At 42.4% G+C, this 23,757-nt stretch overlaps 1 protein-coding gene across 4 annotated transcripts in view; it reads left to right on the top strand.

Annotated features, from left to right (window-relative positions):
* The window catches only part of cdh4 (cadherin 4, type 1, R-cadherin (retinal)), a 226,758-nt gene that overhangs the window by 190,580 nt on the left and 12,421 nt on the right, over nucleotides 1–23,757 (top strand). For 3 of the 4 annotated variants that reach the window (XR_013909314.1, XM_080302057.1, XM_080302058.1), the window contains 6 exons: nucleotides 440–612; nucleotides 9,633–9,770; nucleotides 15,498–15,683; nucleotides 16,024–16,277; nucleotides 19,809–19,960; nucleotides 23,474–23,710. Coding sequence is in view for 3 of the 4 variants with exons in the window: in XM_080302057.1 (XP_080158183.1) it covers nucleotides 440–612; nucleotides 9,633–9,770; nucleotides 15,498–15,683; nucleotides 16,024–16,277; nucleotides 19,809–19,960; nucleotides 23,474–23,710 (1,140 nt within the window). In the remaining variant the exon portion in view is untranslated. The remainder of the gene's footprint in view (nucleotides 1–439; nucleotides 613–9,632; nucleotides 9,771–15,497; nucleotides 15,684–16,023; nucleotides 16,278–19,808; nucleotides 19,961–23,473; nucleotides 23,711–23,757) is intronic. The other variant, XM_026168752.2, reaches the window with a different exon arrangement.

Here is a 23,757-nt window from a genome sequence, read left to right as displayed (position 1 = left end):
ACCCGGTGCTCATTACTAAATGGACTCTGCAGAGGTGGAAACTTTGCCCCGCTAGTTTGAAATATATAGACCACCAAACAGCGCAGCTTTAAAATGGGAGCTTATTTAACAGGTTTTGTTTGTGTGTTTGTGCTGTGCTCTGTAATAGCTCTGACTCTAAAAGATGTTTGCCAAAGAACAGTATGCCACAGCAATTTGGAAAGTCTTGATTGACTTGTTTCAAGTTTTTGTGTCTTCTGAGTCTTCACACGCCCGACTTCCTTCTCTTTGATACTTCAGAAAAAATCTTTAACAAACAAAGGCACTTGAAAAGCCCTTTTTTAAAAAATTTTATTTTAATGTATGCCTGCTTACTTTTTCTTTTTCCCAGCCTGACCTCTTCTAGTCAAGCCAGCATAACGCGTATATCCGCTACAGTTTTGAATCTTTCTCTCCGCAGGCTCGTCTGTGATGCAGGTTACCGCCACAGACTCGGACGACTCCACCACAGCGAACGGCATGGTGCGCTACCGCATCCTCTCCCAGAGCCCCCACAGCCCCATCCCCAACATGTTCACCATCAACAGTGAGACTGGAGACATTGTTACGGTGGCAGCCGGCCTGGACAGAGAGGTCAGTGTAAGCTGTGCGTTCTGTGCTCCCGTTACTTACATCGAGGATTCACTCTGCATCTCATTTGTGTCCACGCAATAAAACAATTATGAAGGTTCGGTTATGTTATGCGTCCATGTTTAGTCACATTCTTATATACTACTAAAGAATAAAATGTTGTTACTTTATCTGTTTTTCTACCTAATTTTCTGTGTGTTCATCAAAAACAGTCCCAGAACAGTGATGGGCCTCGAAATTAGACTATCACTACTTATTACAGCAACATAATAAAGATTCAGCATTCGCGAGCACACGAGGTGCCCACTGGGGTGCATGTAATGTAAAGTTTATCATCAGAGTGTGTACACAGTGCTCTGTGCGGATGTCCTTTTGCCCTCCACTTTGTTGTGGCAGGCAGCCATTATATTACAAGGGCACCGACTGTGTGTGCTTCCTCCAGCACATTGCAGCACATTAAAAAATAGCGCAATAAGAAAGGCAACCATCCCCTCCTGTCTGTGTGCATTTTTGTAAGGCAGTATAATCCCATCCCCAACTTTTAATGGCATTTAGTGTGTGATCTAGACTAGAGATGGACCGATCCGATATTACGTATCGGTATCGGTCCGATACTGACCTAAATTACTGGATCGGATATCGGAGAAAAATAAAAAAATGTAATCCGATCCATTAAATATCACGAAAGCACCTTACAAAACTTGCAACACGCCGTAACTCACCTCAGAACGTTAGCACGTCGGAGCAGTATGCATCACGTGATAGAGCGGCTGTGGCATGCCGGACCTGTCGGTGGTCTGGATAGCATTTGGAGCTTTGCTAGCAACCCGGCATTTCATCTCCGACAAAGTTATCCCCGAGAGAAGTAAAGCAAGTGTGTAAGTCCATCTCTGAATGTTTGTAAAGCATTCCTGCGTTAAGCTTAACAAGCGACTGCCTCTTCTTGCTGCTACTTCAATCATGAAACTGCTTAACGATCAGCTGATCGGCTTTTCTGTCGGGAGTACGTCTCTCTTGTTTGCTTTTGGCCCACTTTGCACCAGAAAGAGGAAACCAGCGGCTGAACAACAGCAGCACGTTTAAGCTCTATAAGCTGTTGTTAGAATGTATTTAATATTACTTTCTACTCGAGGATCTTTTTCTACGTAGCTGACGCTGGTAACTGTGCAGGGGCGGATCTAGCAAAGTTTAGCCAGGGGGGCCGATAGGGCATTAACAGGGAAAAGGGGGCACAAAGACATACTTTTCTTTCTTATTCTCATTTAAAATGTCTAGCTTTTAATAAATAATTATCTGACACCCAAAGTTTTAATTTGATGCAAAATGAATAGAAGTCCATTACTGTATATAGTAACTATTAAGTCTAATATATACACCCTAGTAAGCTATAGTACATTTTCCTTTGGGAAGGTACCATCTGTGCAGTCTGCAATTTTGTTGAAGAAAGATGTTGAATCTATTTAATATTTCTTGAAAAATAATTGATTTCTGTGCATTTTTTTTTCCACACTGCATCAAATTAAGGTTGATTACGTCGATTAAGCATCATGAGGTGGAGGGTGGGGGGTGGTTCCCTATTTTTTATTTATTTATTTTTGTTGTTGCTGGGAGTTGGAACCCTATTAGTTAGGTTGCTTAATATTTACGCTAAGTACTCTTTAAAATACCAGAATAGGGAGGATGGTGTAGGTTTAAGTTTATTAGATTGATCAGTATTGCTGAACTATGAAATATTTTTTTTGGATACAGGTATAACAGAATAGCTTTAGTGTAGTTGTTGTTTTAAACTTGAGTATGAACTTATACAAAATGCAGCAAGATATTTAAAAAACAGTTTTGTTGATTAAAAAACACTATATCGGATTCATATCGGTATCGGCAGATATCCAAATTTATGATATCGGTATCGGTATCGGACATAAAAAAGTGGTATCGTGCCATCTCTAATCTAGACTCAGTCCACATAGCAAGGTAAGCGGCTTTGTTGTTTAATGCAGGCCTAGGCGAGACCTACGTTATCCCATTTTGCCAATTGTTTAATCCAGATTTGCACAAGTTCATACTAGACTTTACTAGTTGTTTAACAGTTGCTTAACTTTTACAATGAGCTTCCTTGACTTCTATATGCATACTATGCTTTTTTTCTGAAACAAACAAATGTATAAAGACCCGAATAAATAAATCCACCTGCAAATTCCCAAAATCTAATTTTAATCGCAGATTATAACAAAGCCTTTAAAAAAAAAAACAAACAAGTCAGCCGCATTCCCCCTTTCACAAATGTCAAACCGAGCACAAAATTACCTCATTAATTTTGATTCATTTGCGTTTCTGCTTATTGTGTGTAAATAAAAATGACCGGCAAGTATCTCAGCACGCAGAGCAGGGCAGGCATAATGGGCGCGTAAATCCAGCACCTCTCTGCTGACGAGGTCGCAGGAGTGTTCTTTTCATTGCCTTCGTTTGCCTCATCCGCTGTTGCCGTGTCTGTTGCTCGCTGTGGTACTTTGCCAACCCACACACCACCGAAACCACAGCGCTATCCTCCATCTTATCCTGCTAATGAGAAAGGTCACCGGGGGTGAACTTTTGTTTTTCCCAACACCGGGTTACTATGGGCAGCCACGTTTTATCAGGCGTTTCGTGTTGCAGACACTGTCTCAAACACAAATGCTCAAACCTATCCCCTACACCGGTGCTAAAAATCGGCAAAAACATTCAAATTCATATGCCTTCATTATGGGGGATAATCTCATCCCCATAACTTAGTTGGCTGATTTTATTGCCGGCATAAAAGCACCACTGAGTGTGTCTCATAATGTTTATATTCTGAGAAATCCCACCGGTCCCGCTCAGCGCTAAACCTGGCCAGCCAATACATTGAGAATGAAAAACAGGATTTTACCAGCAGTACAGCAAGCGTATTTAGAGAATAATTATGGCTAAAATATCAAGAACAGAAGCAGGTTTTGATAACAGAAGAGACAATACATCAATGCTTCTTCCTTATCCAATTTTTATATGGAGCTGGCATGGCATGATAGCGTGGCACATTTGTGGGACAATATAAATGAGTCTAGTGAATGCGGGCCAGGTCTGTGTCCCTGTTTCCAGCTTGGCCCAGGCTGCGGCAGTAGCAGCTGATGTGAGTGAGGGAAAGCTCATTAATCTGGACACATCAAGCCAGGCACAGTCCCACCTGCCTGTGATCCTCCCACAAAAAACTAGGACACACCTGGGAGTTCACCCACCTGCTGTCAAGGTCATCAACACAAACAAGCACAGACACATGGGCACACGCGCGCATACACCCGTGTCGTAAATAGGCAATGCCGCTCATACCGAGTAAGGAGGAGCAGCGAAAGCAGAAGAATGAGATCCCAGGTGTTGCACGGGGGGGTCTGAGCAACCAGTGTGGTATAGGCACCTGATGTTATGCAGAGTCATGGGCATTCATACTACTTGTATTGACAGTGAATAAACAGTTTGCGCAGCGCATATCCCCGCCCATTTCTCATTCTCATTTCTCGCGCTTTAACTAATCTTCTTCCCTGGTTCTGGCATCTAATTAGGATATTCATGTGCTAATTAAAAGGTGAAGCGGCGGCTCGTGTTGAGGAGAACGGGAGGTTAGCTCGGTATCACCTGCCTCTGACACCGCTTTACTCCAATTATTCTGCCTCACTCACAACAACCCTTAACCCTCCACACACTCCTGCCCACAGGCTCATGAGCTAAATATAAATACAGTAAGCACAAATGTTTTTATGTCATCGTCCACTGGGTTTAAGGCACTTGCAGTTTCGTACATGCATGCTGTTCTAAAAAAAATATGGATGAAGAAACAGTCTTCTAATGAAGTGCAGCTCAGATGCAGCAGGTAGCAGAGTGGGCCATTTCAGAGTGCCACAGCTGGCACGGACACTCTCCCTTTGCGCCCTCTCCCCGTGGCTTCAGTTCCTCTGGCAGGCGTAGCTGTTTCCTTTCATTACCCCAGGCTGTCTCAGTCTCCCATGAGCCCTGGGTTGGAACAGTCTGGTGTGGCATGGTGCTGAGTTGCCAGATGCCAGCTCAACATTGGACCGTCTCAACGTCGATTAGGACATCGCCTGGACTGCCTCAAGGACATGAGTGCCCACAGCCTGGCTCCATTAGGATCTGCAAAGCCCAACTGGGGATGTAGGCTGAGAACTGGCATCCGATATAGTCCCGCAGCTTTATCGCCTCTGAGTTGCTGAGTTATGTTAATTCACCTTCTTGCTCTGGAGCTCCAGAAAGTGAAGCCATCGGAGGATTGTGAGCTGGATGCTGAATGAAAAGTATTGATGCCTGTAGGGAGATGTTGACAGTTTGTAGTCAACATTCAATCAAGAACAGGTCCGCTCACTATCTGCTTTATTATGTGGAGCAACACGGTGCTGAACTGGGCCACATTTGTCAATTCTTTGCTTCTCTAGTCTTCTGTCAGGACTTGTCGTGTCTTGGTAATTTTATTAGAGATAAATCTCTAAATCTCACTGGCCTACACATCTGTACAATATAGCTCACATTACCCCAAAAAGTCAGGTTGTAAGCAGACAGAAAAGGCGTTTGAGAGAAATAGAAATGCAGTTTCTCTGTTTCCATATAATGCTGCAATTGGTAGAAGAGGACTAGAGAGACTGAGAAGCATCCCAGCGCATATTAACACATTATAAGGAATTCCAATAATTGCCCCATGAAAGTATGATTTGAGAGAGGAAAAGCCCAAAGGCCTCACATCTTAAAGTCTGTGCATAATATCTTTAGCTAAACCTGTACTAAATAATACGTTTAGTTGATGTCAACAATATCCTGCACACCACAATGTTTCTGTATTTCCCGGCCGTAGATTTTCCTGATTTATTGGAGAACCAAATATTCTCACATCCGTTCTTGTTGAATCAATAAACAGTCTCAATATCCGAAAGACTAGACTCAGATGAAAGGTGTTTGCCCAGTACAAACTGGGAAGTGTTGCTCTCTTTTTCAGACTGCCTGTTAGGACGCCATTTAGGTCCAGACTGAGATATCTTGACAACTGCTAGATGGATTGTTGTGAAGTCTTTTTAATATCCATTGTCTCCTGGGATAACTGACTTTGGTGATCCCTTGACATTTTCTCTGGCATTGCCAGCAGCTCAGAGTTTTCTCTCATGTAATGAAATATCTCAAGCTCCGTCAGATGGATTTGCACACTACAGACGTTGATGCTTCCTAGATGATGTGTCCCGAGGATTTTGATGACTTTTTCTTTTTCCTTCTCTTGAAGGTAAATTTGAGTTGCATGTATGGCGTGCTCCTCACTGATATTTTCACTGGGGGTGCATCGCTGCCTGTGCCGATCACAGGTATAAGTGTGTAGCTAAACACCTAAGGCGAACTGAAAGTGATATGCAAATCCGATTTTTGCAAAGTTTGCACTGAATTCTCACATTCAGCTACGAGCCTTGATGTTGACACACAGCTTTGTTCAGCTAAACAAGCACTCTCTCAGCACACAAACACACCTAAGTCAAGCTGCCCTGTTTGCACAAAGAGGTGATTAGAGACAAACCTAAACAGTATAAATAATCAAAACACAAGATATAAGCATGGAAATAAGATTAAAAAGAGCCGTAAATATGACATTTCCACCAAACTTTTTTTATATGTTTATAACATGTTGGAGCCAAAAATTTTGCAATAGCACGTGCATCATGTTCCTGTTTGTTTAACTGATTTCCTGTGCAACCCAACTCACGGAACCTCTTGCTCAGTATCTCTGTTTTAGTCTGGCAGATTGTTATATTTGTGACTCAGAGCATTTGCGCTGATTGCGTAAATGTGGAGGCATATCTAATCAAGTAGCTTTAGAGATTGTATCCCACATGTACCAACATGTACCTGAGTCAGTGTTGCATTGTGTGCTGCTGACAGTGAGTCTCAGCTGGCTTGTGTCTTCAAACCAGTGTTGAGCCGTTCCTGTCCTTACACCAACCCGAGGGACCTCCATGTGAGTGAGGAAGAGAGAATAAGATGCATGTTTTTTGGTACTAACAGGGGAAAAATGTAAAAATGGAGAGTAGCTGTGTGGACTGCGAGTTTCCGCACGTCTACTTGTAACTATAGATTTCTCTGATTTTCAGCGGCATCGGTGTAAGAGAAGTGAACTGGAGCAAATTGAACTGAACCCAACTAAAATCTAATGAAATGGAATCGAACAGCATCAAATCAAATTGTGTAAATTTAATTGATGTCAGCTGGACTGAGTGGAAACTGTAATGGGGTTCAGTGACACTGAGGGGGTTGCTGAGGTGGTCGCTGGGAGAGAGTAGTCAAAGGACGACAGAAGCTGGTTTTCGCAGTTTTAGGCGTGTACTGGGCCATTTGAGACAGATTGTAAGTGACAAGCTAATGACCCTGGCCACTGGGAGCCCGGTAAGCCAGAACACAATCTGCAAACGACGCATTTACAAAAGCAAGTCCTTTACTCATCTGGTTGCGGTCTCTTTACCCTCTTTAAGTGTGCCTTCACAGCATGTCTGAGTGAAACTGCACGCTCAGATCAGGGACAGTTCGCTACTGCGTGTGTGTTGCTAGAGCACTCCTCTCCACTTGCCTTCCCAGTTCTGACCAGGATTTTCCTCGACTTTGTTCTTGCTAAGATTGCCCCACTGGACCATTTGCCTCCTAAGAGCCGCCAGCTTTTTCCACTTGTCCTGATGGCTGCCTGGCTTGATATGTTGAGTAGCTAACATTGATAGCCTGAAGCCATTGCTTTCCTCAAGCTCCGATATAGTAAACTTACCTAATTTGGTCCCTGTGAAAAAAGGGATTGAGTGTTGTTGTTGTTGGCGGAGCTCTGTGTGCAGGTGTTTCTGTGACCTCTGATGGTTTTAAGCTTTTGCAGATTAAGTCAGTGACACTCGAGAACAGCAAGGAAGTCTGGACTGTTGCTGCTGGTCAAGCTGTACTTCCTGCCAGTGTTGGACTCTAATCTAACAGAGAGATTTTCTGTTCAGTGCTTCCATAGGACTCATTAGAGAGCCTTTTACTGTTTTTTTTGGGTAGCCACTTTTGGACAGCAGAAAACGCTTGGCTGTGTGCGCGTGACTACGTGTGTGTGTGTGTGTGTGTGTGTGTGTGTGTGTGTGTGTGTGTGTGTGTGTGTGTGTGTGTGTGTGTGTGTGTGTGTGTGTGTGTGTACGCCCAGCGTGTAAGTGTCTGAGTGTCCCACCTGTTCCCACTCACTGGAACGTTAGCGGATGTGGACAGATGAGGATGTGCGCGCTAGCAGGGCCATAAACCCACAGCTACTCTCAGATGAGTGATATAACCCTGCAGGATAGAGTGCATCAGCATCATCCGCTACTGTCTAAGAGCTCCACCTGCTGGCTCAGGTCCAGGCTTTTTTTTTCTTCACCTGACCAAGAAAGAACCGTCCATCAAAGCTTAAGCCTATTAGCTTCCTGCAGCCATCTGGTGCTATTTCTAGACTGATGTATGTGACCGGATCTAAATGAGTCTGCAGAGAGACACATTCATTGGATGCTCTATTTACTGAAGCTCTGTATGAGGGGAGATGGTATTGATATTTCATTATGAGTCTAATAAAGGGCAGCCAGTATTGAGTTTTCATTAATAGGCTTGGTTTGGTGCAGATTAACATGTCTGTGCACTTCATAATGACTTGGAGGGATGCTAAATGACTCCAGCTGGCTGTTTTAACGGGTCTGAATGCTTTGATCTAAAAATCAACTGCATCCTTCACTATTGAAAAAAGAAAGAGTGGGAGGGAGAGAAGGCAATGTAGAGATATAGTGTGAGATTCTGGCAGAGATGCAGGGACAGAAAAAAATACACCAATCTAAGATAGCAAAAAAAGATAGGAGGAGATCAAAAGAAGCAGGGAGTGTGCATGAACAAAGAACACACAATAAACCGGGGTGGGGAGGACATGAGTCAAAGAAATTAAAAAGTAAAGAAACTGCTTTCTAAGCAGAAATCTGTAACTGCATTATCTATAGCTACACGGCCTCTGGCTCGGTTTGTTCTTGTTCCCTCAAAGAGTCTGTCATAAGTGCCACTGGCCATCAAATTGCTAGAACTTGTTTCCTCAGCACATATTGTAAAGGTAGCATAGCAACAAATGAACATTAGAGCACTGGTAGAACTCATTCTGGATCTTCAGCAACACAGCAGGCCCTGTGAAACGAACAGTGCCCTGTCCTTGACGTTCATTCCTCCCACAATGGAGGCCTGAGCCAAGTGGATTCATAAAAAGGGAAAGAGACTGCAAAGCCACAACGCAGAGAGGCTTATATGCTGTCAGGGTGGAATCACACTCACACAGAGACCTCTTTCCAGTGCTGAGTCTAGGGACAGTCTGAACTTTCAGCACCATGGACAGTGTCGCTGCAGTGTGGATGTATTCTCTCTGCGGGGGTTTTTTTGTATCTAAAGAAAGCTTCGTGTTTTCTTTTTGTTTTCCTGGTCATTGCACTGTACTGTAGCAGTCTTTACCGCAGTGCACTCTAGGGTGACACCCGCTCGCACGAAATAAGGCCCATTCACCTTCTGGTATTATCCAAAGCACCGTGGTGCATCTTAAAGTGGCAGCACCACCATTAAAATGAGTGATGATCCAACTCCATTCTCTCAGCAGAAAGCCAAGACTTTTAGTCAGTAATGGATGGGCCTTTTAACAACGCATTGCTCCCTTTCTGCAACTTTGTGTGTTTTGTTTGTGCATGTGTGCTACTCGCTATCTGGTATCGAGCAGGTAAAGTCTTTGAGCAGACTCCAGCTACTCAGTTGTTCCAGTAGTTGGTCAGCAGTAAATGAATAAATGTTTACAGCTGACCAACTACTGTAAATAAAAAAATTTTAAAAAAATAGTTGGGCAGGCATGTACAAGAGCTGAGAGGGCTTTCATTCCAGTGTCAGTGTGAGATGGAGAAATACTTTCTGTTTGTACAAGGATTTGATGACTATCGTTTGTCTTTTCCTGCTTGTTTTTACAGAAAGTCTCTCAGTACACCATTATTGTCCAGGCCACTGACATGGAGGGCAACCTGAATTTTGGACTCTCCAACACAGCCACCGCCCTCATCTCTATTACAGACATCAACGACAACCCGCCTGAACTGACAGTGAGGACGGTGAGTCTTGTCTGCGCTCGCAGACTGAAGCTGTACTAGCCTGCTGTATGGGGTTGTATGAGCCTTAATATCATTCTATTTCTGTCCTATTGTTTTCATGCAGAATACACTGAAAAAAAGACCGTGTTGGATTTACTTAATTCATTAATGAACATCGGTTGCACACAACTGTTTTGCTTTGGCAGAAACTTAAACAACTTAGTTAAATCAACACAATTTATTCATATTCAGTAAACCTGTGCATTTTGTGTTGATTAAACGTGATTGAAACATGTTTAGATGAAGTAAGTTGAACTCTTGGAATATTTTAATCGTTCACGATTTCGTCATTTTATTCCAAAACTAGTCAATAGCTTTTACCCCAATACTACTTGGTCACTTAAATACTACATGTTATCTTCATATTACATAATGTTCAACAAAGTCTAGAGTCTGGTTAACATAAAAATGAAATGGATTTACAACAACTACCATCCGCCTATCTTTATCCAAGTTGCAGGGGGGCTGGGGCATAACCCTGAAGTGATAGATTTAAGAGGCAGGGTACGCCCTGGACAGCTCACCAGTCTATCACATAGAGACAAACAACCATTTGCATTCATGGGCAATTTGGAATCACCAATCAACCTAATTCTAATAACTGCATGATTTTTAACTGTGGGAGGAAACCAGAATGCCCAGAGAGAACCCAGTGCAAACTAGCCAGATTGCAGATTTGAACCTTCTTGCTGTGAGGCAACAGCACTAACCACCACACCACCAATCCAGGATTGGTAGGAAAGCTATGATAAACCACAATAAATAGCGATAACATATGTGTGGTGTATGTTGTCTGCTTCTTATAACTCCAGTGATTTTTCCTGCAGTTTGAAATCTCATGTGATCTTGTGAATTTCATGAGTCCAGCAACTAACCACTCTTACTAGATTGTATCATGTCATCTCAACAAGAACAAATTAAGTTCATACAAATCCTACATGATTTAGTTACCTTCACCACGGAAACATGAAATTATTTTGTTCAAATTACAAGTTAGACTTTTGTAAATGTAACAACCACCCAAGGCGGCTGCTCGACTTGACTGAGATGGATGCCTTCCTCAAACCGCGATCCAAAGCTGTTGAGATGAAATCACATGCAGTGGCGAGAGATTTAACATTGCTATATTATTGACTTACTTCACTCGAACATCATATGAACAATTTAATCTACCCTCTCTGCATATCATGTAGTTTCTACACTAACCTTTGGGTCAAAAGGTGTCATCCTTTGCCTTTCGACCCTCATCTGACATTTTAATAGCTATATATTTAGTTGCCATGCTAACCAGCTGTTCTATAGACATGCTGTTTGTTAAGCCTGTAAGTGGAAACGTACGTTCAAACGTTTTTGTTTTGAAAACACACTGTCTGGTCAGTGTCAACAACCACACAGTGCAGCGTTAGCGCTCGTAAAATGTTAGCGCTACCGAAGCATAAAAAAAGGAGGGGAATGCGACCGTGTACAACACTTTGAGATGAGGACAGATCTATGAGGAGAAATTGGTGCAGAATACAGGAGAGTGACAGGAGATTAAAGAGAGGCAGGAAAAGGAGCTGAATGAGATCAGTTTTCTTTTCCTGCTCACATTGCCTCGTGTAGTTGGAATTTATCTGCAGGCATCCACCCCCAATCCCTTACACCGCCACACTGGCCTGACAGGAAGACACGCTACAGCGGGCCCACTTTTCTAGAACAAGTGCTTGTGTTGTTAGTTGTACATTTGCTTAGTTTTAAGAGTTCGAATGACTGAACGACTGGAACAGGATCAAACGCTGACCACAGTCTGATAGACCTACAGGGCCATGGCTGCGCTTTATGTAAACATTTGGATTTCTATGATTCCAAAGAGAGACAGATGCTGTTTTCAGCAAAGCTCAAAGGCAGAGCAAACAGTGTGTCAGTGTCACACACTGTGATCCCAGTCTCCTCAGCGGGGCCGTCGTCAGCGTGCGTGCCAGTACAGTTCCAGCCGCATGCTCTGATAAGAGCTCCCCAGCTGTCAGAGGTAGAGCTCAATGAACGAGGCTGCCGCTCTACACATAATGGGTCTACGTCCCCCTCCTCCCCGTCTGCGGTTCTGGCTCCTTTACCACAAAACTGCAAGCCCATGTATATACATTTTTAACCCATACAAACTGTGATATATGTTGTTTTTCCTCAGCAGGGACTGGACTATTTAAAGGCTACAAAAAGCCAGAATTTGTTTTAGTTTGCTGAAGCGAGGATGTGATCTGACGTTTAGAAAGTTTCCCAACCCTGACTCTCACCTCAACATCCACACACAGTTTGCCTACAACACTCCTGCACAACTGCAACAATATGTCTGAGCTTGTCAGTAAAGCTTGAGCTCACCATATTTTGGTGTGTGTTTCTAGTGCTGTAATGTATCAGCGCAGCACATTAACACATTAACAGCCACAGCAGAGAAGTTGTTTTCCAACAGATGCCATTTCCACTGCATTGTCAGTCTCTACTACTTGTTTTGCTTCCCAACATGACTTAGAGCGCTTCAGTAATTATTTGTCTATGACAGACCCGAGAAGAATTCATTGCTCTCTGCAGGAGGCATAGAGAAAACATAAGCACGTTAATTAAGTGAAATTGCTTGCGGGGGTGTAAACCAAGCCGATATACTGCATCTAATTTGGAAAAAAAAAACAAAACAAAAAAAACACCAAAATGTTTTATTCATTTCACCACATGTGCCTGAATGTGTAATGTCACTGCTATGTTTGGCAATATGTGATGAACTAAAAGACAATGCTATTGCCACAGTAGGTCTAATCAAACAATTTAATCAAGTGTACACTCTTGTGAAGTCACAATCAAGCACTGACTCAACAATAATTAGGAGAAGTGTGAATTTTACAGAACATTTTTTTTAAGTATGTTTAGGACAATTTAAAATGGGTGTTTTGCCACACAAACTGTTAAGCAGAGTGGCTCTGAGTCCATAGCCTACCTACTGTACTGACTGCAGCACGTGTAGCATCACATCTTCACTTTCTGAGTAGTTTATTTCTAAAAGCTCCCTTATTTTACCTTTTTTAGCATAAATTTGTACTTGCGAGATCATAGCTGCCAGGGTTTTGTCTTAAGTCATGTAATATGTGTACTATACCATGTCTTATCAGTATTTGGAACTGTTTTCAGTGCACCATCAGGGACACAAAGAGCTCTTTAGTATTGTTTTGCTCTAGCTTTAAAACTAAATACTGCAGTAGCAGGTTTGTCATCTGTGGAAGTCACCACGTTCCCCCACATATTTGAATATAGTCACTGGCAAGGATATCTCTCTTCTACCTAATAGTGTTTATGGAAGTGAGTAGAGACCAGCCACATAGTAGTACGCCAAACAAGAGAACTTGTAGATGCTCACATACCGTGGAGGGACGTTAAAATTCGTGCCTGCACCTTCAAACTTAAGATATGAAGGATCATACCTGCTTTATTTTTAAGTTTTCTAGCTTCTTCCAGAGGAAACAGACGTGGAGGCTTCTCACTGAGCACTGATAGCTGTGGTAAATGGTTGAATGAGAGCCTTCCAAGCAGTAGCAGACACACGCTGGGTGGCCACGGCCATTGTAGGTTATAGTCTAACTATTTTAATGTTTATGATCTCTCTTGGCTGCCTAAAACACATTTTCTCTGTAGCACGTAGCTAGGATTATGCAATCTGCAATCTACTGACAATTTTACACATTGTAACTTTAAAATGTCAGGTTTTTGCATTTTCACTATATACTGTACTACCACATTAAATGTTTGCATAGTACACAACATTTAAAAGAAAATATGAATTAAAGAAAAAAAGTATGCTTATTAACAACTTGTACAGCTGATGTGTGAGTCCAAGAATGGTTGTAAATTTAGCCCGTCCATCATTACGTTTTCTTCATTGTTTTCCTGACAAGCAAAGGGAGAGCACAAAGAGAAGGACAGGAACCGAATACGTAGTTCAATCCCTGTGATAAACACTACATCGCTGTTTAGCCGTGATATAAAGGATGTCTCATACTGGGTAAGAGCTTAATAAAAGATAGGATTGGCTATTGTTGTTAGAAATAATAGGTTGCTGAGCCATTAGACTTACTTTTATTCTGAGCTAAACGTATTAATGTAAGCATATTAGCCTAAAATCAGAGGATGTAGTGCACAGCTATTGACTATAAATCTTTCATGCAGCCAGAATGCAAACGGTTTGGATAAACTGTGTGATTCATAATTTACACCTGTAGATGTTTCAGTATTCACCTTCATCCCGCTAACTGTCACTCGTAGCCGAAGTGGCCTATCTTGCTTTTAAGCCAAAATAGTCACGGCTTCAAAAGATCAGCCTCTAAGAATAATTCATGTTTAAAAAGAAAGAGCAAATGAAGTTTGTGTGTGAATCCTTATGAAGCCAGAATTAGTTACACCAACAAAAGCCTTTTATTCTATAACTGAAATAAAAGTATCATAACTTCTTTTCCTTGTAACTCAAAAAGAAAAAAATCCTACGGAAACTCTCGAGTCTGTGTCTCTCGTGGCTTATCAATAGGGCCACATTGCATCTCGGAGAGTGGCCATTTAGAATGGGCCATCCTCTATAGTCAGGAGCATTGTGCATGCCTCCAAGGGAGCATATTCCATTTGGCGCTCTGACAGCGTGGCCAAACAAGCTTGGAAGGTTTGTGGTGGCGTTTAGGCTAAAGCCCAGGGTGAAAATAGAGGAGCCCATACACCGGGGACTCAGAGTGCATATTTAATTTGTTTTGTGCTTATCAGCCCAGCAGGGGGAACAGGAGAAGAGGAAGCAAGGAGGGTGGGAGGGAGTGGAAGAGAGGAATCTGTTGGTTTGGATGCTGCTTTAATCCCACGATGATGAAGCCATTAAAATGAACAGCAGCTGGCAGACTCACACCATAAACAAGCTAACGCTTCACAAGAGGAAACACTGATTATCATGTGACATAAGAGCTTTCGCTGCATGTGCGTGTGTGACTACCTTCGTGTGCTCAGTAGCCAGATCAATCCCAGTAGACGGGGAACTGTATCCTATTGCACTGTAAAGTCTTCTTTCAGCTCTGCAGCTGTCACCAAGTTTCCTCCAGAGTTAGTTCAGAGGGGAGTTGTTTCAGATTGCAATATAATGAAGATCATTAGCCAAAGATTATTCCTACTGCTGCTTTAATTACAGTACTTATCTAATTGCTTATTAAGACCTAGATTTGGTGAATGCACAGAATCTAAATTGAATGGGTAAACACTTAATTGAACAAATCCATTAGTTTAAATAGTTTCATACGAGCAAGCGTTGGGAGGAATACGGGACTGCATTAACATAATGGAAGATATGATTCTCTATTAACCACATTTAAACAAATATGTCTCCTGGTTTATCTTTTTCTTTTCCCCTATGTTGTCTTTCTAATTCCCCCCCATTTGTTTTGCTTCCACTTTCAGTTCATGTTTTAATGTAATGAGCATTATTGGCTTGACCCTAAAAGCAGTTTGTTTTCATAATAACAATTATGTAAAATGCTAAAAGATTGATGATGGCTCCAGAATGTGCTTAAAATCTCACTAAATCAAGTTATTAACATTCATTAGCTGACTGCTTGAGGAGTATTAGCATAATGTTTCCTCTGCCATCCTCCCCTCCCTCGTGGTTCACGTGCTTCTTTCCTTCCTGGTCCCGCATAGTTTTCCGGGGAGGTTCCAGAGAACAAAGTAAACGTGGTGGTGACCAACCTGACAGTGGTGGACCGGGATCAGCCCCACAGTCCTAACTGGAATGCAGTCTATCGCATTGTCAGCGGAGACCCATCTGGACACTTCACCATCCGCACCAATCCCATCACAAATGAGGGCATGGTGACAGTGGTCAAGGTAAAAAATAAGCCTCCTTTCTCTGCACGCCGCCCTGATTGATGTGCCGAATGTTTGATAATTCTTCAAAACGGAGCCATACAGTCGTTCCCTTTATTATTCAGCTCCGCATCTTGTACCGTTCCACCTGCTGTGAAGTGCCAGATGCTGTGAAGTGCCAGACTGAGGACTATAGTTGCGCATTGTTTTTCGCTTAATTATATGTCATTTCTTAAATTGGTTAAAAATTAGAACTAATTTTGCAATCAGCCACGCTCATTTTCCCCCAATCGCTCATCATTAACTTTTCTGTATCGCTTTCTCCCTTCCGTCTCTCTCCCGTCTCTGTTTTTTTCTGTAGCCCGTGGATTTTGAGATGAATCGTGCCTTCATGCTAACTGTGGTCGTGTCCAACCAGGCCCACTTGGCCAGTGGCATCCAGTCCTCGCTTCAGTCCACAGCAGGTGTAACCATCTCTGTGCAGGATGTGAATGAGCCGCCTGTCTTCCCCGTCAACCCAAAAATGATTCGCTTTGAAGAAGGTGTGCCAGCAGGGACCACTCTTACCGTGTTTGCGGCTCAAGACCCGGACCACTTTATTCACCAGACTGTCAGGTATCGCACTTTAAAGAACATCGCTTTAGCTTAAAATGCTTAAATTATGTCAAATTCTGCACTGATGCCAATATTTAGTACTTGTTTATTTCTTTTGTTTTTATTGCTATTTATTCCCCCGGTTTTTAGCCCGTTACCACATCAACCTATGTATGAAAAAACACCGAAAAATTATTTGTTTAAGAATTTCATTAAACTCCATGCAGGATGTAAGAACTACAAAGTGGGACAAAATGGACTGGTGCTTTTGTATACCCTTCCTACTCACGTTGGGAACTCAGAGTTTTTTACTGTCTCATTCACCCAGTTGGACACACAATGCTTTTACCTACATCTGAGCACTAACACACACACACATGCACAAATACACTGCAATGGATGCATCAGGAAGCACCTCAGGATTCCACAGGTGCCCCAAAAAAAGTCCACATGCTGCTAAAATCCAGGATCAAAAACAGGTACTTTTATGCTGACGCTCTTTCAACTGAGCTATTTTAGCTTGTGCGTCTTATTTGGCTGTAGACGGATGGAAAGTGTCTTGTAAGTTTATAAATCTGTGCTTGTGCATCTAAAACCCAATAAAATGCATTTTCCGACCTAACCACTATGAAGTTGCAAAAACAAACCGAAAAGAAAACTTTTCTATATAGTATATTCAAAGCCAGGGATATAAGCAGATTCAGAATATATGGAGTTGTGTCCAAGTCTTGTACAATAGACTGAGGGAGTACTTGATATTCATGTAAATCTCCAATATTTTGCCTACACTGTGTAGGTGTCTTCTCTGTCACCACTGTTTAATCAGAGCCGATCGCTTTCTTCACAGTTTATGCCTCTTCGGTGACATTCTCAACTGACCCCCCCACCCACATCCCAGTTACCTCCCTGTTGCCAGGCGACTGGTGTGAAGAGGTCATCCTATAATGAGTTGGACACTGTTTGTCTGCCCTGCTTAGATCCCTATCTTCCTCCTCATTGATCCCTCCCTCCATCCTTCCTAACTGGGATGACACACTGCGGGCATCATGCCATCCAGGCATTGACCCTATGTGACAGAAACTCCCACATGCTCACTAAGGTCCGGCAGCACTGTTCCACTCCATCGCCAGCTCCAACGAGAGAGATTGATTTTTCTTAATGTCAGTAAGACGGCCACTTCCACCGAGAAACCCAGTGGAAATGTTACTGAATTGATAGCGAGGGAGGTTGTGGGAGAAGTACACACACACACACACACATATATATATATATATATATATATATATTTTTTTTTATATATATATATACTGCACAGAAAAGTGAGCAATAGCCACATCTCAGGTTTCCTCTCCTAAAAAGACATGTCATGCAAACCAAGTGGGCTGAGCTGTTCTGCCCTTTGAGAGAAGTAACTCCTCTTTTGCTCCTTTTTTTCTCTCATCCATCCCTCCTTCCCGCTCCGACCGACCCTGTCGCTTTCTTCCCCGTCAGTCTGCGTGTCTGTTATTGATGGGAGCTCAGAGCTTCTGTCTTCTCCAAAGCCGCGTGCCAGCAGACACTCAGCTCACGACAGCCCCGTCTGCACTGCTGATGCTGCTGCTGCCGCCGCTGCTGTTTTATTCCTTTTGGGTGACCTCACTTGAACCCCCTGCACAATATGCACAAAAAAGAAAGAGAAATGCGCAAGAGCAGACACACAGCCACACGCTAAAGTACACAGGAGGAACCGCCAAGTATGACTGAAAGGCCTCTGTGTGAGCAGTGGTTGGGAGAGGAGCCAGATTGTGTGTTTTTTCAAATGTTTCTGAATGTTATGCTTTTTTCTCTCCTCACGGGAGGAAAGAAAAATGAAGATGATGTGAGGCCATGTCTGCTTGCCAGATGATGTTGTTTGATGTGCTTTAACTGGTAGCTAAACGCTAAATTAATGGGAGTGTGTTCTGGTATTTATTTTTGATTTTTAGATATTAGCCCTCACAGCTGAGAATATGTCCTTAAATCTTCACTTATAAATGTCTTAGTTTAAAGCTTGGTTCCAGGTTTAAAGGTGTATTTCATCAATTCATCTTATGCTGTCTAGAAAGTTAGGATCCTAACATTTTCATTCTGCAACAACGTGCATGACGTCTGAGACTAGATCCTCCATGCCTCTTAAATGCAAGCGCCGTGTGAGAGATTTTCTGAGCAAGCTGTTCCATGACAGCAATCCTGATAGCCATGTTTGGGATTTGGAAGATGTAGAGCTGCAAAAAGACTACTGTCAATGCCAGTCACAGATATGGATGGTATAAAAATCAGTTGTCATCTGCAGATGTCTTTCACATAACAAACAGAGGTAATATGACTCTTTCTGCTGCAGCAGCAGTGTGATGTGATCCTTATAAAATTGGGGAAAAGAAACAATCTTAACCGCCTTTTTGTTTAATTGGTATTAAGTAAAGCTATGTTAATACATTAGGGTTAAAGCTTAAGGCGTGATTCTTGTCAGAAGGAAAAAATCCAATGAAGTATAGTAAGATATTTCGCTCTGCCAGCTGGAGGTGACATCTTGTTGGCACAGGAAGGAGATGAGCGTGCCAGGCATCCTGCGCAAATACCATAATGTAACCTACGGGGCAACATCACACCTTGGCTAACACAGCATGACAATTTCTTTGACTAGAAATTCTGTTTATTTTCATTTGCTTGTTTGCTTTTCTCAAGGAAAAAATAAAAAAGCTGTTAAAAAGCATAATGATAATGAGTGCACCTGCCTGTCCTCCTGCTTATCTAATTTATCTGTTTCATATGTGTGCCAGCCCAGAACTGTGTGCATCTTTAGCTGTAGGTGGAGTTAGTTTTGTGGATGCCTGTGAGCCTCTGGCTAACTAGTGTCAGCTCTCAACAGACTTCTTTTAATTAAGCCCCCTTTCACCAACTAAGCTTATTCAGAAAAAAAAAAGCCTCTGATCTCTCTCACCGCCTCTTTTTTTCTTCCTGTGTCTCTCACACCAAATTCCTGTCATTATGCTGACGCGCATACACACACGTGTGCGTGCACACACACACATATTCACAGTACCAACTAGCGAGAGTTCTTCTTGTCCGGAGTTAACCATTTCTCATTAGACCTGAGGCACTTCCTGCGCTGTGCAGCTGTCACTTTCAGTTTTGTGGACGCTTCAACCCGTGACTCCGATGAGAGCTGCCGTGGCGTTTGTGTGGGTACTAAGAGCTGTGAAGTTGTTAAGAGTGCTGCTTGGCTGTTCCGCATATGGGTTTGGGTTTTCATCGGTCTTCATGCTAATGAGCTGCAGCTATGATTAGCTCGGTGAACATATGTTCCACTCTCCATGTCACTGTAATATTTTAAAGGTCCTTGGCTGGTTTTGCTTACTCGGGTAATGAACATTCAACCTGATAATGGGTACTTTGGATCAACAAAATAAAAGATTCAGAGCCGCTGGCATTCAAGTAACAGTTGGTATAAAAGTCATTATGTGGCTCTTGTATGTGCGTATTTATCTTTGGATTTAATGACATGTCTTTATTTTTCCATCTCTGTGCATGCAGGTACTCTAAGTTATCAGATCCAGCGAACTGGCTGAAGATTAACAGGACCAATGGTCAGATCACCACCATGGCCCTGCTTGACCGGGAGTCCATATATGTCAAGAACAATGTGTACGAGGCAACATTCCTGGCATTCGACAATGGTAAGTCTGGTAAGTCAGGCTGACTGTATCAGTTGTGATGATTTACAGTAGCATGTATGTAACAGTAGGTTGCAGTGGCATGTTTTAACCATCTTTTGCAATCTTATCCACCTCTTTGGTTCACATTCACATATTTCAGTAGCTGTTGGATGAATTCCCATGCAATTTGGCCAGAGAGTTCCTGAATTATAGGCTTAGATTTGGGGTTTTAACTGGAATATTTCAAAGAATTTTAAAAGGACGGAAATGAAATGTCAATATTATCAGGATGAACTGTTAGAGCTTTGGCCATTTCATAGTGTGATTTTTAGTCTTGCTTGTTTCCAGTGATCCCAATATCAAAAAGGTTTTATTATCACGCATCATCAACCCGAACAGGTCACAGCATAATCAAGTAATGTTTTCTCACACAGAGTTCTTCCTTCTTTGGCAGGGATCAGATATTATGACTGGGATTATTAGGATTAGACTTTAAGGTGCATCTGTATTATATTATACTGTGGCTTCCGGGAAGGTGTTTCTATTGACAAAACAGTTTAGGGTGATTGCAGAGTCTTAGCAGTGGCTTGCATAAAGCAGCTCTCAAATCAAGTCAAGTCGATTTTATTTGCATAGCCCAATATCACAGATTTGCCTCAGGACGCCCTCTGCTATTACACCGTGGATATGGTTAAGAAAAAGCAATCTAAATTAAACTTTGATAGGGAAAAAATAAACAAATGGTGAGCACAGAATAGTGCACGGTACACAGTGAATTCTGAACATGTTGGGATGCTCTGTAAAATTGAAATAAAATCAGAATGCAGGGATTTGCAAATCTTATAAACCCATATTTTTTCATTGTAGCACATAAAAAGGATATCAGATTACTGCTGCATTAAAAATATTAACTCACCTTGAATTCAAAAACTTGCGACAGAGGATCAAAAGGCTGAATAAGTAGATGGTAGTAAGAGAAACAGATGGAGTAATGTTCTTCAGCTAATCAGGTTAACTGGCAACAGGTCAGTAACATGACTGAGGTTCGCCAATCTGCAAATTCTGGAACAGTTTCACAATAATGTTTCACAGTGTAAAATCCAAGACTTTGAATATCTCATCATTTACAATACATGCATGTAATATCATCAAGAGTCTGAGAATTTAGAGAAATCTCTGTGTGCAAATATCAGTATTGGATGTCAGTAATCTTTAGGTTGAATTTGAGATTTGTTACAACTGTGCAATTTTCCTAGCAAAATATGAAGAAACGAGGTTTGGCTCAAGATCTTTGCACCGTCATGTAGATGTGCATAGGGCATGGGGCGACGGGTGATTAAAAATGAGCAAACATCAAATGAAAGCTCCATGTAAACAAGCAAACTGTTGTGAATTTGCAGCACTGAAAATCATTAGAAGGAAGCTGTAAGGGTTAAATATGCCATATACGTGATACTTTCCAACCAGACGCTGTATGTAGTGCAGATAAATTGTGAATGATTCATACACTGCACTGTATAAAGTATCTAAAGCCGCAGTGACCTTCATGCTCATGTCTCTTATAGAAAAAAGGATCTGTCAGGGAAGGTTCTGTGTATCTGTTTCTGCTGCTGCAACAATGTATGAAGACAAAGAACTGAACCACTACAAATAGAGATGCTTGCCCTGGGTGTAAGTAGGAGGGACCCAGGTGTTTTTACTCTAGTGAGAAATGAGGGATTGGTTGCCCTGAAGCACACCAGCTTAAGCTCAAAGTGTTGACTGCCTACCGATTCTAGAGTCCAGTGTCAACAAGGGGATATATTCCACTTTGATTGAAATTCTCTTTACTTATTCTCCTCAAGCGAAGCGTAAGAAGCAACAAAGCACCCAGCCAATCATAACAGACAAGACGGTCGATAAGCCTTGGGGCCCGGAGCAACAGACCTTTACATAGTTGATGCACCAAGTTACTGTCTGACAGTGGAAAAAAAGTTAAAATACAGCACTGATGAACTGCTGGGGTAAACTCTTTCTATGCAGCACTGCTTTAGTCATTTAGTTCAGTTCGCTGAAAGTCTGAGAAGGAAGCTGTCGATTGAATACCAAGGCCACAACAAATTACTGTTTGTTTAACAGAGCGTCGCATGTGGTTCCTTCATCTGTAGTTTGGGGGTTGCACTGCTATGGAGAATTGCATTACTAAATTACATTCATTGGCCTCTTCATTAGGTACACCATGCTAGTAGCCAGTTGGAACTTCTTTTGCCGACACAACCGTTTTAATCTATTTAGCATCCATGATGTAAAGTCCCCGTTCCATCAGATTCCATAGGGGAACTGTTGGACTGAGGTCTGGTGACTGTGGAGGCCATTTGAGTACAATGACCTTCTGCTGCTGTAGCCCATCTGCTTCCAGGTTCAACGTGGTGTTCCTCATGCCTTGGTTGTGATTAGGCTTTTTCAGCCCATTCTCTGTAAACCCTAGAAATGGTTGTGCAGTATAATCCCAGGAGATCAGCACGTTCTGAAACTCTCAACCCAGCCTGCTTAAATTACCTTTCCTCCTCATTCTGATGCTTCAGCAGGCCGTCTTGACCATGTCCACATGTCCAAACGCAATGCTGCCCTGTGTAAGCATCGTTTTTAATCTGTTGCCACAGTTGCCGTACATACAGTCTGAGAGTTAACACCGTGCACATTAAGAGTTCAACCTCATTACACACATTTTCACTCTTTTGAAGTTGCTCTAGCTTGAGACGGACCGCAGCACAACTTCAAAATCAATCTGACTTTTTGACAGCAAGCAGTACACTTGGAAAAACAATGAGGTGCTCGTTCCCAGCACCATGTTGTACAAAATCAAGTGAAACAGTGGCAAAAAAAAAAAAGTATATTTCTAAGTCAGGAAGACAGCAGTACTGTAATCAAACCACATTGAAGGTTTTTTTTTTTTTTTTGCTGTTAACAATGCAATAAACATCAAAAACATTTCTTCTAACCTTATTCCGTTCTGTTCTGGTCTGGCAAGCAGAAGAAGTTATTATGAGCTTGTACTTCTGGATGCAGTGAAGGGGTTAGCATTTGAGTTGTTTCCCAGTAGGCTTTTCAGAGTGCAGATAACAGCAATCTTTATGTGAGCGCTTTCCCCACCAATGTGAGTCTCGCCTCGGCTTTTCTCTGAAATACAAGGACTAAAACATTTATATGTCCTTTCATTTGCTGTTTGGTGTTCGGTGCTCCACTACAGATGTATACAGCATTGTCCCTCCACGTTCACCCACTTGTAAACAAAACGTCTTGTTTTTTTCCTTCTGTTGTTTCTTTGGCGCCCATCTCATTTTCTCAGTTCCACACCTGAATCAGCTCGAAAAATGAGGCAAAAATGGAACGAATGTTTTGCCGTCTTCTGTAGCGTTCTCGTCAAACTGCCTTTTTTGGGGGGCTTTGTTCTCTTTCTCCAATCATTTCATCTTCACTGCTCTGCCTCACTACTATGTTGTTATCTCACCATCTCCTCCTTTGATCTCTCTGTCTTCTCTCTTTCTTCTTGCCTCCCCTCAGGTTCGCCCCAAGCCAGCGGGACAGGAACCCTCCAGATCTACTTGATCGACGTAAACGACAACGCGCCCGTGCTGATACCCCGGGAGGCACAAGTGTGCGAACGAGCACGCCCCAACTCTAGGATCAACATCACAGCTTCCGATGCTGATGCCGACCCCAACATAGGGCCGTTTGTCTTCGAGCTGCCTTCTTTTCCTGCAAGCGTTCGACGAAACTGGACCATTTCCAGGCTGAGCGGTATTAGTCATTATACACTGTGTTTAATAAAGTTTGGTCTCGCGAAC

This window comes from Astatotilapia calliptera, chromosome 5, assembly GCF_964374335.1.
Source record: "Astatotilapia calliptera chromosome 5, fAstCal68.1, whole genome shotgun sequence".
NCBI classification, from domain to species: domain Eukaryota; kingdom Metazoa; phylum Chordata; class Actinopteri; order Cichliformes; family Cichlidae; genus Astatotilapia; species Astatotilapia calliptera.
This window is presented reverse-complemented; position numbering and strand designations above follow the sequence as displayed.